This window comes from Erpetoichthys calabaricus, chromosome 3, assembly GCF_900747795.2.
Source record: "Erpetoichthys calabaricus chromosome 3, fErpCal1.3, whole genome shotgun sequence".
Taxonomy (NCBI): domain Eukaryota; kingdom Metazoa; phylum Chordata; class Cladistia; order Polypteriformes; family Polypteridae; genus Erpetoichthys; species Erpetoichthys calabaricus.
The window spans coordinates 62,160,517-62,174,395 of NC_041396.2; the positions used below are offsets into that span (position 1 = coordinate 62,160,517).

General features: G+C 41.2%; 1 protein-coding gene across 3 annotated transcripts in view; it reads right to left on the reverse strand.

Annotated features, from left to right (window-relative positions):
- Nucleotides 1-288: 288 nt before the first annotated feature.
- The window catches only part of c3h2orf50 (chromosome 3 C2orf50 homolog), a 56,475-nt gene continuing 42,884 nt past the window's right edge, over nt 289-13,879 (reverse strand). Inside the window, exons 2-4 of one of the 3 annotated variants that reach the window (XM_051924929.1) lie at nt 11,095-11,238; nt 4,264-4,303; nt 289-813 (exon numbers count right to left, since the gene is read on the reverse strand). In XM_051924929.1, the coding sequence (XP_051780889.1) occupies nt 622-813; nt 4,264-4,303; nt 11,095-11,238 (376 nt within the window). In that variant the 3' untranslated portion in view covers nt 289-621. Of the gene's footprint in view, nt 814-4,263; nt 4,304-11,094; nt 11,503-13,879 lie in introns of those variants that run through there. The other 2 variants (XM_028796858.2, XM_028796857.2) reach the window with 2 other exon arrangements.

The following is a 13,879-nucleotide window of genomic DNA, read 5'->3' on the forward strand; positions in this document are numbered from 1 at the left end:
CTTGTAATATAATAGCTTTGGGGAAGCTGATACGTTTGCAGCTAGCTCACACTATAAGGCCGTGTTTGCACTGCTAAAGACACAACCCAATGTGCTCAGTCTTCTCTGACCTTTCTGATTTAAACTTGCAGAGAAATTCAACCCCCTTGTGTACACAGGCAGCGATTTCTACAAATGCCACTTGTATCTGAGTGATGGTTTAAACGGGCACCATTCAGTTTACTTGTGTAACACATAGAAGTGATCTACAGACACAAAGGCGATATATGGAAGCAAGAGAGTGCAGTGTTCCGTACAAAAGTCATTTAATGTTTGGTTGGCAGAAAAGATAATGAATACGTCTTTACATTTTGTAGTAATGATAGTAACAGCTGTCTAGTTTTGCTTGCACAAAGTCACATGGCCACACTCAAAATACAACTTAGTATTTCTAAGGTTTTGTTTTATTTTTTGGCTATTTACATAACACAGGAAAAATGTAATCCTTGTCTGATAAAATTAGAAGCTTTTAAATGAAGATAGAGGTGTAAACATACTGTAAGAGAGCTAAGATTAGTTCCCATCTATAGGATTAATAAATTGCATCATAAAAACGCTGTGTGATCCGTCCCTCTTTACTTGTTAACATGGCATCAATTCCTCATGCAGCTTCTTTCTGCGGTGTCCATGTTGGAGAAGAAAATCCATTCTTATTAGTGTCTGTCCGATTTCCGTGTTCATTCTACTTCCAATATTCTGGTTCATTGTATTCGGAACTTTCTCTGAGTAAAATGACACGTATTCAGGCAAATGTTCCTCTTCCCTTGGCCTTCCCTAAAAAAATATAAAAAAATGCATGCAATCTATTAAAAACATCAGCAAGCAATATTGAAGTAATACTGTACTGTAGAGGAACTCAAAGTTATATAATCAAAGATTTCATACCTTCGTGACTCATTTCACAATTAACGTATCTCCTGTAACTGAAGGGTTTTACTGTCGTGCCACTGTTAAATCCGTCTCAGGTGGCTCAAAGACATCGGTTCATCTGTTTCAGAATTACATGTTGTTGTGCAACTTACTTACAACGTTCTCAAACATAATACTTCTGTTATGCCAAATTATTCTCTCTACCTCATCCCACCAAGTGTACCAGGTGGATGCTGTGGCTCTTGACCATAGGTAGGGGTCTGTGTTGATTGCTGCACGGCCATCATTAATTACAGTAGATTAAGAAAGTATTCCGACCCCTTCACTTTTTTCACATTTCATAATGCTGCAGCAAGGTGCTAAAATCATTTAAATTATTTTTTCCCACTAAATTTCCCAGAAAGAGAAAGCAACAACATTTTAGAGGTTTTTGTGAATGTATTAAAAATAAAAAAAACTGAAATATCACACTGATGCAAGTATTCAGACTCTTTATTATGAGACTTAAAATTTGGCTCAGGTGCATGTCATTCTATTGATCATCATCAAGGTGTTTCTACACTTTGTTTGGAGTCCATCTGTGGTCAATTCAATTGATTGGACATGATGAGGAAAGTCACACACCTTGATATATAAAATATGTGTCAGAGAACATAACCAAACCAAAGAAACTGCCTGCATAACTTAAAGACGCCATTGTGTCAAGGCACAGATTTCGGGCAGGCTGCAAAACATTCCTGCAGTACTGGAGTTTCCCAAGAAGGAGCTCAGTGGCCTCTGGAATTCATAAACTGAAAAACTTTGCAACAATCGTGGCTCCTATTAGAGCTGGCCAACCAGCCAAACTGAACAATCATGAGAGAAAAGCCATAGCAAGAGAGGTGACTAAGAACCCAATGGTCACTCTGGCTTGATCATCAGAGAACTTGTGTGGAGTTAGGGGGACTTCCAGAAGGACAACATCATTGTAACACTCCACCAATCTGGGCTTTACGACAGGTTGGCGAGACAGAACACTCTCCTCAGGAAAAGACAAATGGAAGCCTGCTTGCAGTTTGCAAAAGCACTCAGACTGGGAGAAGCAAGATTAGTGTCACGTCTGGACCACATCAAACACTATTTATCACCTGTGCAGTACCATTCCAACAGTGAAGTATTATGGTGGTGTCAGCATCTTGTTATGGGGTCATTTTATTATTGGCAAGGACTGGAAGAATAGACAGGTTCAAGTGTAATCTGAATGGACCAAAGTACGGAGATATCATTAATGAAAACCTGCTCCAGGTCCATGGCCAGGACACTCCCCAGACCTTAATCCTATTGAGAACTTTTGGTCAATCCTCAAGATTGACAAACAAAAACCCACAAATTCTGACAAACTCCAAGCATTGATTATGCAAGAATGGGCTGCCATCAGTCAGGATTTGGTCCAGAAGTTGACTGACGGCCTGCCAGGGCGAATTGCAGTGGTCTTGAAAAAAAAAAGGGCCAACACTGCAAATATTGACTCATTGCATAAACTTAATGTAATTGTCAATAAAAGCCTTTGAAACTTATGAAATGCTTGAGATTATACTTCAGTATACCATAGAAACATCTGACAGAAAGAACTAAAAAGACTGAAGCAGCAAACTTTGTAAAACCAATACTTGTGTCATTCTCAAAACGTTTGGCCATGACTGTACAACCTTCTACCATCTTTTTAATTTTATTATATTAACCACTGGTGTATGTGAGGTGAGGTGGCAATGTGACTTACCAAGAAAGCAGTGAGTAACAATTTCTCATTTCTCATTACTGCTTGTGAGAGTTTGCTGGACTTGGTGTATGTCCTCTCCTGAGTCACGCCACAGCACCATCACTCCTGATCAAAAGCTACTACAGTATATCTGTAAATAGGAGGCAGTGACACTGAGAGAGAAAGCTCCTATGTAACATGGCACCTTTCAAGTGCACTTAGAAAGTCAGAAGCTTGCTTGCTTGCTAACTTACACAGAAGGAGTTCTTGTATTGCTGCAATGGGTAACTACGGCTTACTGAATCAGAGTGCTGGGTTCACAGCCAGCCTGTGTGTGTGAACAGGGCGGTATCTGACTTCTCCAGATCTAGATTATTTTATAGGAAACTAGTTGATTACCCAGTGGCTTCGCTCACTGAGTGCAAGGGAAAAAAAAATAAAATGTCTATAAGTTATTAAACAGTAAAACATTAACATTTAAGAAGTGAAGATATATTGAGCACTACTGGAGTGGTTTGGGGTAAACTACATTTTAAAGGCGTGATAACACAACAGGTAAGTAGTACTAACAGTAGCTAAAATGTATTTGGATTATCTCTCAGTAGTAGATCCCTTGTGAAAGGCGCTACACAACCGCTGTGGTATAGAAATTACATTTTCTATGTGATCATCTAAATTTCTGCCTGACAACCTTGCACTACGTGGCTGTGATTTACTTCTTAAAATAATTCATCATAAAAGGAACTTTGAATGTTGCGGGGTTTTAGTGACCTGAACTCACTTTAAGGGACAGTAAGTAGTAGTGCAGGGTAATTTACAAACAGAGTTCTGCTTCGATGGCGCCGATTACACTCACTCGCAAAGATTTCCACTCTCCAAGGACCCGACGGGGCACTTGAAGTGTCACAAACAGTACGAGAAGAGAGGACGCTGCTCGAAACTGCGAAGCTCTCGACCCCGCGGAGCAGCCCGACACTCCGTGCCTCCCAGCGTCCACTTTGTTCTCACGCACATTGTTTACAGCTCACCGCAGTTAAAAAGTAGAAAGACGCAAAGCTGTTTTGCTGATCTCTTCTACTATCAAGTACTGCCAACTAAAAAAAAGTTACAATGTGTCAGTTTCCGCAACAGACACGTGGACAAATAAATAAAACTTCTCTGTCAGAACGCGCCTGGCAGTGGACGGGTCAGCGCTGTAGTCCAGGGAGGAGGGCTGGGAGAGGATGATGCAGGATGTACTTCTATGGGATAGATCGGCGTGTTTGTGTTTACTTCTTTTCAATCTCAGTAAAATAACTCTCACATAAATAATAACAATTCGTAAAGACGATATAAAAATGGCATCCGCAAACGAAGTGATTAGTTCCTGTATTATAATATGTTCTGTGGTCATACGTAATTTCCATATCCCGTGATCATACGTAATTTCCGTTTCAAACGTGAAAAGAATTTTATATATATAGATAGATTGCATGCAATTCAGATCACTAATGTTTACTCCGCAAAAAATAAAGTACAGCTTAATAGTGAGGCTTTTGAAATTTAAATTTATAAACAAGGAGTTTATATGATCACATTCTACATGAATGTTTAAAAAAAATTATTAAAACACTTACCAGCTGATCAAAGTCCTTCAGAAAACTCCAGTTCCTTTCCCTGTTTAAATTAAGCACATAAGAAACAGAAGTATTCCAGTTGTGCAAATTGTACGTATTTACAACTTCTACGGCACAAACTGTTACATATTTATTAAAATAAAATATTGCAGTTTGTTAAAAAATAGAAAACACATTAGGCGAATTACCTTTTATAAAATATTAGTTTCAATGCAAAAATAAATCATTCAAATCAAAGGCACGTTCGAGTGCGTGTCTGTCAGTCAGGTGTCGCATTAAATTCTTGGAGTGTCTGGCATGTTCACAACTGTGCCCTGTTAGGAGCGTGAGAATAAAAGGAACCTGCACAAGCCAGAGAGAGTAAAGGAAAACAGATCAGCAGAAGGAGAGAGAGAGAGAGAGAGGGAGGGAGGGGGGTGGCACAGTCATGAAGAGAGCGCCTTTGGATTTAGTGTGCCACAGACGCTCTGGTCTGTTGAAGCTGATCGATTTAGGGAGCTGAAGTCTTCGGGTGGTGCAGGTGACCCACCACTTATGCCCAAGAAGGCAGTGCGAGTTGACAAGGTTCAGAGTGGGAGCCTTATTGGAGCCATGGACAATGAGGACCCGAGGCAAGGTTTGAATTGGAGAGCAGTGCTGTCAGCGATGGGGCAGCAGGGACCCGGATCCGTGGAAGGATTGTGGGGACTATCGGTTAGGCACCTTCTCCTCCTGCATGGTTCGGTTAGGATATGGGGAGGAGACGCAAGGCTAAAGGAAAGCACCAGGGACTAGCACATAAAGGACAGATTCCTTTGGGAGTTTTATCCTCAGTTTTAAAGGAATAATTTGATTAATTTTAACCTCCACTATCAATTTTTATTGGATTATTTATGGATCTTTTGATGCACTGCACTTTTGAACACCGTTGTTGGATCTTAAAAGAAGCAGCACAGGATGACTTTCACCCACCCACCCCCAACCATTGCTTTGTGTCCTCATCTGTTATGTTCTCGGCGGTGGTGGGTTCAAGAGGCTGCCAGACGAACCCAGTAACTTTGGGCCGACCTGCACCTTCACAGAGCTTACGCAAAGAGATTCCTCTACATTACAAATGAAATAGTACCGTTACTGTTTTCTTATTTGTACAAATAAATTTTGCAATACTGTGATTCAAAAGAGCACAACAAATTAAACTTTAACAGGGATCATAATGTTGGTTAGTGTTGCAACTCCAGGAGCCTCATGTATAACGATGTGCGTAGAATTCACACTAAAACACAGCGTACGGACAAAAGTGGAAATGTGCGTACTCACAAACAAAATCCAGATGCATAAATCTGTGCATACGGGAAGTTCTACGCACTTCTCCTTTACAAATCACAACAAACGTGAAATTTAATGCATGTGCACGCACCTACAGCCCCACCCAAACTCCTCCCAGAATTTCTCATATTTTAATATGCAAGTTAATATAAATATCACCTTTCATTCAGTGTTTGGATAAAAAACAATGGAAAAGGCAGTGGCGGCATAGAAAAAAATACTATTTGTTGGCTTACGCATTGGTATAAGTAACAAAAGCTTGGCAGAGACACTTGAAAGTTCAAGTTCAGAAAGTCGCACAATGCCCAAAAGAAAAAAGAAGTGGTCATATATCTCAGTCGACGTGAAAAGGTGAGTCACAGCCCACCATCTGTTTATTCTGTTTCAGACAATGTTATAAAAACTGACCCCCCATGTGATAGTCGGGTGGTGATGATGCTGCTATGCCAAGCACGTCTTTGGACGCTGGCCACACACACACACACACCTCTGCCTCCGAAACTACTGGGAGGCCATCTGGCTGTGTGCTGACGGACTATTCTGGAGTCACAGAATGCAATAATGGATGCTGTAATAGATGTGGACAATAAACTAAGGGATGTACTATGTGATGCTGACCACAAATGAAATGAATTGGTTAAAAAACAAATGCTGCATCTGATTACCTGTTTTTACATTCAGCTAATTACATTCAAATGAATTTGTAATACTGTCTGATCTGGCTGATCATTTGGCGGATCAGGGTCAGGTTCATCATAGCGCATCTGTTCAGGTACATAATGTACACTGCAACACACGTTCTGTGCACTATAGGGCAGCACATTAATACAGTGGAAATCCTTTCTATTTACATAAGCAAATTAATTCTCTGGAGGTGCCTTTATAGCATAGTGATGGCAACGAGTGCCACAACGGAGCAATTCTCTGCTCTTTACTTTGAGGTGACTCACTTAAAAGGACTGCTTGCCTTTTGCCACACTAGTTGGAAAAAGAACCTGCGACTGTGCAGAGCTGCCATTTTTATAGGCTCTCCTACTATACATGATGTAATGCCAGCTCATTCATTCATGATTCATCCCTGGCTGATGTAAATTGTCTGGCGTCATTGCAATAGCAATGTGTGTGCAGTTGACCTCTCCAATTACATTTGGAAAACCGGACATTGCTGTGAATTGCACTCTTATGTTTGCCAGTTCAACCACAGTGTTAAGAAATCTTATTTATCTGAATGACAAGCAGGTAATACTATCCAACACAGCTGGCATGGCGCAACTCAGTGGTGTTTGTGAAATACCCAAATGGTCAGCAAGTTCACATTGAAAAGCTCCTATGACTAAAAACTTAAGAGTGGACAGAACTTGCAAAGTAGCAGGTACAGCGCAATTCTTCAAAGTCTGCCTTTGTAAAGCTGGCGCCAGTTCAGCACACAACTCCAAGAGGATAGCTCTTGGAAATCGAAATCGGCTTAGAAGCCAGTCATCATCATCTGTAAATATGCATTCTCTTCTAATTCTTCCATTTGTGAAGTCTTCTAACAACGCTAAAGCAGCCATTGTAGTTGGAATAGTTTGGCATTCCATGCACCATTATATTGTTACAGATTGATTACAATCAAGTGAAGTGTAATCAAATTTGTATACGATATGCAATTAATTTCTGTGTATTTGATAAAACCCGATCATAGATGTGAATCTAAAAAAGAAAAGCAAACCACAGAAACGGTAGCTCTGCTGTGACGCCGAGTGCCGCCAGTTTGCAAAACCAAGCAAAAACGTGCATACGCAACGGGGGATTCTGACGTTAAAATGTGTGTGGCTTTATGCCAGCGTTAGTTTTTAAACATTTCGAAGTGAGTGTGGAAATGGGCGTATGCAACATTTATACATGAGGCCCCAGATGAGTGAGTTGAAACCTACACTGTAAAAAATTTCAGTAAACTTAATGGTAAACATACTGTAAATGGTGAAAGTAAAAGACCTTTTCTGAAAAAAGGGAAAGTTAACTTATGTTCTACTGAAAATTACCTGTATATCTTAAACAACACATTTCATTATTTTTTACAGCCAAGTTCTGTAAAATCGATATTTTTCAACCTTCAAAATATGCTACAGTAAATACCGTTTACCTGATGCATTACAATTACACTGAAAACAATCTATTAATTTTACAGTGTAAAACTGTTAAATAACGAAGGTAAACAACCGTAAAATGTAAAACAGTAAAGCGCTATTTCAGTAAAACCAGTTACAATATTTGCATAAGGACACGCCCCCTTTTACAATATTGTTCCTGGTGAACTGCATACCTTTGTATAGTAGGGAAAAAAACTTAAAACACAGTTAGCAGATGTATTTTTCACTGCGTGCTGAAGGTTTTTTGAGGTTATGGAAGCTGATTTATGGTGGGTTGTATTCGATAAGCAGGCACACCTTTAGGACACCATACACCATAAAAGCAAACTTTTCTTCCCCACCAGACAATGTCCCTTGTTTCCTTAAACACAGAATTGTTTTCAATGTGTATATTTAAATGGTACCTGTTTCATGCGGGATGAAGACGCACTGCACCTCTTCTGGGAATGCCCAGTGGCACAGTCACTCCTTGATGCCCTAGAAGAGGAATTGGAAGAGTCGGTACCCAGAGACAATCTTTCGCACCATTCGGTGCTCTATGGACTTTTCCCGGGTACCTACTCACTGGAAGCCACCGAGGAGGCATTGCGTCTCATGTGCTGCGTGAAGGATGCTCTATGGGTCGCCAGGAACCGCCTCGTCCTCATGAGGGAAAGGATGACAATCCAGGACTGCTGCAGATACACCCGCAGCCTCCTCAGAGACTATTCTATCCTGGACTCCTTGAAGAACTGAGGATATGGAAAGCCACCTCTCCCTCCAAGAGGTGTATTAATGTGACGTTTGTTTTACTGCAGCCCTTGGCAAAGCCCCCTCCTTGAGGACAGGCCTTCAAAGACGGGGACCAAGTCGAGACTGCAATAACTTGCAAAAACTAATAGAATGTGGAACACTATATTGAATGTAGTGAATAACCAAATGTTATCATGGCTTATAAGATTGTAAAGGATTTTTGTTTTTTTCCATATATATGAGCAATGTATATGTAAATAAGGTGTAGTAGGAATGGGGTACTGTAAGACTGTATTAGACTATAGCTGAATACAGTTGTTTCTATTTGAATTAGTAGATAGTTACAGATTGTAATTGTACTAGATTGTGTTTTATATATATCACCCAAACATATATGTAAATAATGTATATTTTTTCAAAAAAAAAAAAAAAAAAAAAACCTGTTTGCTATTGGTTGTTGTTACTTTACTGATGCAAGCTGTGTACTGGGGTTTGATCCAGACAGTACTTTCTAATTGTTTATTGATTGGCATATTTATTACACTACATGAATTTCTGCGTATAGTTAAACATTCCTTTCTGTTGGAATGTGTTGTAAAGAAAAAATAGATTTTACTACAAAGTTATACCGTAGACATAAAAATATTGTCACCTTATTTATTACAGTAAAATTTTGGCAACCCAGCTGCCAGTACTTTACCGTAAATGTAACATTTTTTAAAAATGTACCGTAGACCTAAAAATATTGTCACCTTCTTTTTTACGGTAAAATACTGGCAACCCAGCTGCCAGTATTTTACCATAAATTTAACATTATTTTTTTTTACAGTGTAAGTCTGCTCGCTGTCTTCTCTACTATTTTAATGTTGCCTCCCAGACACAGGCCCTAATTTTTATTTGTCTCTCTAAGTCTACCATATGTGCATACCCTTGAATAGACTTTACGCCATCCTGGGTCAATGCCCGCCTTGTACCATGATCCCAAAGTGGCTTAAATGAGCTTGACAACAGATGAGTGGATTAATTTGACTAGATAGATAGATAGATAGATAGATAGATAGATAGATAGATAGATAGATACTTTATTAATCCCATTGGGAAATTCACATTCTTCAGCAGCAGCATACTGATACAATAAATAATATTAAATTAAAGAATGATAATAATGCAGGTGAAAAACAGACAATAACTATGTATAATGTTGAATGTTAACGTTTACCCCCCCGGGTGGAATTAAAGAGTCGCATAGTTTGGGGGAGAAACGATCTCCTCAGTCTGTCAGTGGAGCAGGACAGTGACAGCAGTCTGTCGCTGAAGCTGCTCATCTGTCTGGAGATGATACTATTAAGTGGATGCAGTAGATTCTCCATAATTGATAGGAGCCTGCTGAGCGCCCTTCGCTCTGCCACAGATGTTAAACTGTCCAGCTCCATGCCAACAATAGAGCTTGCCTTCCTCACCAGTTTGTCCAGACGTGAGGCGTCTTTCCTCTTAATGCTGCCTCCCCAGCACACCACCGCATAGAAGAGGGCGCTTGCCACAACTGTCTAATAGAACATCTACAGCATCTTATTGCAGATGTTGAAGGACGTCAGCCTTCTAAGGTAGTATAAACGGCTCTGTCCTTTCTTGCACAAAGCATCAGTATTAGTTAACATGGCAGTAATTTTAAAAAGGGGAGCCTATATAATTACAAAATTGTAAGAGTGACCAAAAAATATAGTAATTAGATATATAAAATGTCCACATTCTGTAAACATAAAAAGAGAAAGAATCAGAATACAGCATGTAAAAAGCATTCATCACTAAAAGGGCATTAAGTCATTAACAAGATTTCATAATATTTTTTAAAGCTGTACCATCAAAAGTTGGTGTGCATTTCCATCATTCACTGGTAAACAAACACAAGTTGATGCAGTATACTTTTAATTTAGGTGGTTATCTTGAATTCTAGTTTACATGCCTTGACAAACACGGTTGTTAAAATAAAATCCCAATGCAGGAAGCAGTAGTTTACCAATTCCATCCATTCATTTTATGAACTTTGGGCAATCCTCCGAATACCGGTCCCAAATTATTTAACAACTCTTTTCCTATCGAGTGGACAATATTTAGGAGCGGGAACAATAAGGTTAGTTATAACCAGCTTACTTATTTAAAAATATAGACTGTTCGCCAGTTACTTGTCGACCTTTCAGTGGCGCAACTGCCACAAACGCAATCTTTTCGGCAATTATATGCATTTGCTCAGCGATAACTACAACATTTAGTTGCTCCGTGTTGAACCGTTACCACTAAGAGACGTTGCAGCTGTTGTGCTGGAATTAATACAAAATATTGGAAATACATCTTATTGTCTTGCAATAAATGTTTTTTCGCGGCTTTCAGTGTAGTATTGTCCACTCGATAGGAAAAGAGTTGTTAAATAATTTGGGACCGGTATTCGGAGGATTGCCGAACTTTGTTTCAAGAAGGGGTTAAAATATAATGCTGGCGCATTGAAAAAAATTAGCAGGTCTTTTTGCCGCCAGCCCCAATGTATTGGAATCATTGTTAAGTTCACTTTGAGAACGGCACGACTTCGTTATCCGCCTTCCGTTGGTCCACTAGCGGACACACACGCGCACGCGCACTCCCGTCACCAACTAGCACACATACCCACCATTGCTGGACTCCGCGGTGCTCAGCGTGCACAAACTCCCGCCAGACACGGTCCTCCTTCACCGTATCCTGCTTATCGACGTCTTCTCCGCCCCGATGCCCTCCTGGCGTTCCACTCCCGCTCTCCTTCGGCTTGCGGCTACTGGTAACAGGAACAGCAGAGTTGGAGGTTAGTGCTGCAACGGGTTTGCTAGGCACCCGGTAACCGGCTGAAGTTGTCCGCCGCAAGCGGCCCATTGGGAAGTGCTGCGCACGCGTGCCTTTCGCCTGAGCAGCTGTATCAGGGATTTCCAGGCACAGAATTTGCAGCGGGCGCGCTTTGGGCTTGTTTATCGTTTCCATTGGCAACGGAACTGAACTTCAATGAATATTCACATCGGAAGAGGGCATCCCTTTCCAAAGACTATCATTCCACATTTCAGGAGAAAATATAAAAGGAACAGTTGAAGTCCACGCGTTCGAATGTATGTAAGGCAGAAGGTCAAGAAAAATATACAGTAGATAGATAACTAATATTTTTTTTCAGTTAGATTGCAGGTGCATGTTGTTTTGGGAAAGCAATTATTTCAATGTTTTTCTTTGTATTTATTTATTTTGGCATGCCTCCAGGCCACATGAAACTGTCCTCTCAATGGGCTTCTGGGAAGAGCTCTTGTGCCCTCAGGATGTCACTCCCTGCCAGCTCAAATACAGGGCCAGTGTAGGGCTACAAGTTAAATGATCACATACATAATTTCTTTGGGGAAACGTGGTGGCAGTGCAAGCTGTCTCATGGATCCACTGTCCTCGTTGAAATCCCACACTTGGTCATGTTCTTCCCATGTCTGTTTGGGGGTTGTCCCCACCTACATCCAAAAGACAGGTATGTTAGGTTACTTGGCAGTTCTAAACTGGCACCATGGATGAGCAGGCCTCACAATGTCCAGGATACCATTCTGCTTGGTGTCCAGTGCCAGAATACTTCATTGATTGTATATTGATTTAAAAATGTTTGGAAGAATTATGTTATTATTTCTTTGTTTTCTAGGCCCTAAGCACTGGCATGGCCTCTGTTATCATGTGTATGAATACCAAGTTTTATAGTGCAATGATATCTTTTTTGCTTTGTATGCACAGTGGTATACAGTATAAGGACCGACTGAGGTTTTACAGCAAAAATAAAAACACGGGTGGAAAATTAGTATGACGGGCTCAGGACTCTAGAATCCCAGCACAGATAGACATTGTGTTGGCATGTTCTCTGCACTTGTGTAGGGATGTGTCTGATTCCTCTTTGGTCAAGTCAAGTTGGGGAGCATGCACTGGTACAGTGCGTTGCTGCACCCACCACACTATGAAACAGTTCAGGATCCCGGTCTGACAACCCCCCAGGCAGACACACAGTCCAATCCCACCCTCCGGAAATGACCCTCTATCTGCCGCAGCTATGTGTTACATGGGCGACCTCTTGGCCTGGTTCAGTCACTCGGGTCCCCAACAATGAGGATCCAACGAGCTGGATCACCCTCTGGGCCACAGGGCCATTAACTGACGCTTCCTCACAATGCAGGTAATGTGCCTCATTCAGGACTCTGTGAGCAATCGCTCATTTGACACAAAGTCAAACCAACCGTACCCAAGGATTTTCCAGAGAGACACAGTACCAAAGGAGTCCAATCCTCGTCTCAGGTCACTGGATAGTGTCCATATCTCGCAACCATATAGCAAGACAGGAAGCACCAGGACTCTAAAGACTTGGACCTTTGTCCTCTTTCATAGATATCGGGAGCGCCACACACCCCTTTCCAGCGACCTCATGACCCCCCGTGCTCTCCCAATCCGTCTACTGACTTCATGGAAAGAGTCACCAGAGACATGAATGTCACTTCCAAGATAAGTAAACCTCTCGACAAGGTTGACACTCTCTCTGCAGATAGACACACTGCTGATGGCTGCGCCCAAGATGTCATTGAAGGCCTGGATCTTGGTTTTTATCCAGGACACTCAGCCCAGACACTCAGACTCCTCGCTTAGTCTCTCGAGCGCCCCGATCGGAGCCTCCATTGACTCTGCGAAGATCACAGCATTGTCCACAAAGTCAAGATCTGTGAACCTTTCTTCACCAACAGATGCCCCACAGCTGCTGGACCCCACAACCTTGCCCAACACCCAGTCCATACAAGCATTGAACAGAGTAGGAGTAAGAACACACCCCTGACAAATCCCAGAATCAACTGGGAAAAACACAATTTCTGCCTTCACTCTGCACAGCACTCACAGTACCAGTGTACAGGCCACTCATGATACCCAGCAACCTCGAGGGGATCCCACGAACCCTCAGGATGACCCACAGGACATCTGCTTTTAAATCCAAGCTGAAGACTCACTACTTCAGTCTAGAACAGGGGAGGGCTGCAGTGGCTGCAGGTTTTCATTCCAACCCAGTTTCTTAATAAGAAGTCAGTTATTGCTGATGAAGCACTTATTGCATAAGCGACTTTTTGATGCTTCATTTTAGTGGTTTCACTTGTTAATTGCTTATGCAGTCAGCTGCATTTACTGTTTCTAAAGGCTCCTTATTAGCAATAAGCTGCACATGACAAAGGAGCCAGCAGTGCTCCATGAAACTTGTTTCCATTTACGCCTGTGAGGTTTCGTCATGCACTGTTTGGTTTAATAAAACACTTAATAGAAAAATGTGACAGACGAAAATGATCCATTTTAGGCTTCAAATCATTTGGAGGATATCCTTGGAAAGGAAAAAATCTATGATATATGAACCTAACATTGCAGACTAACAACCAATA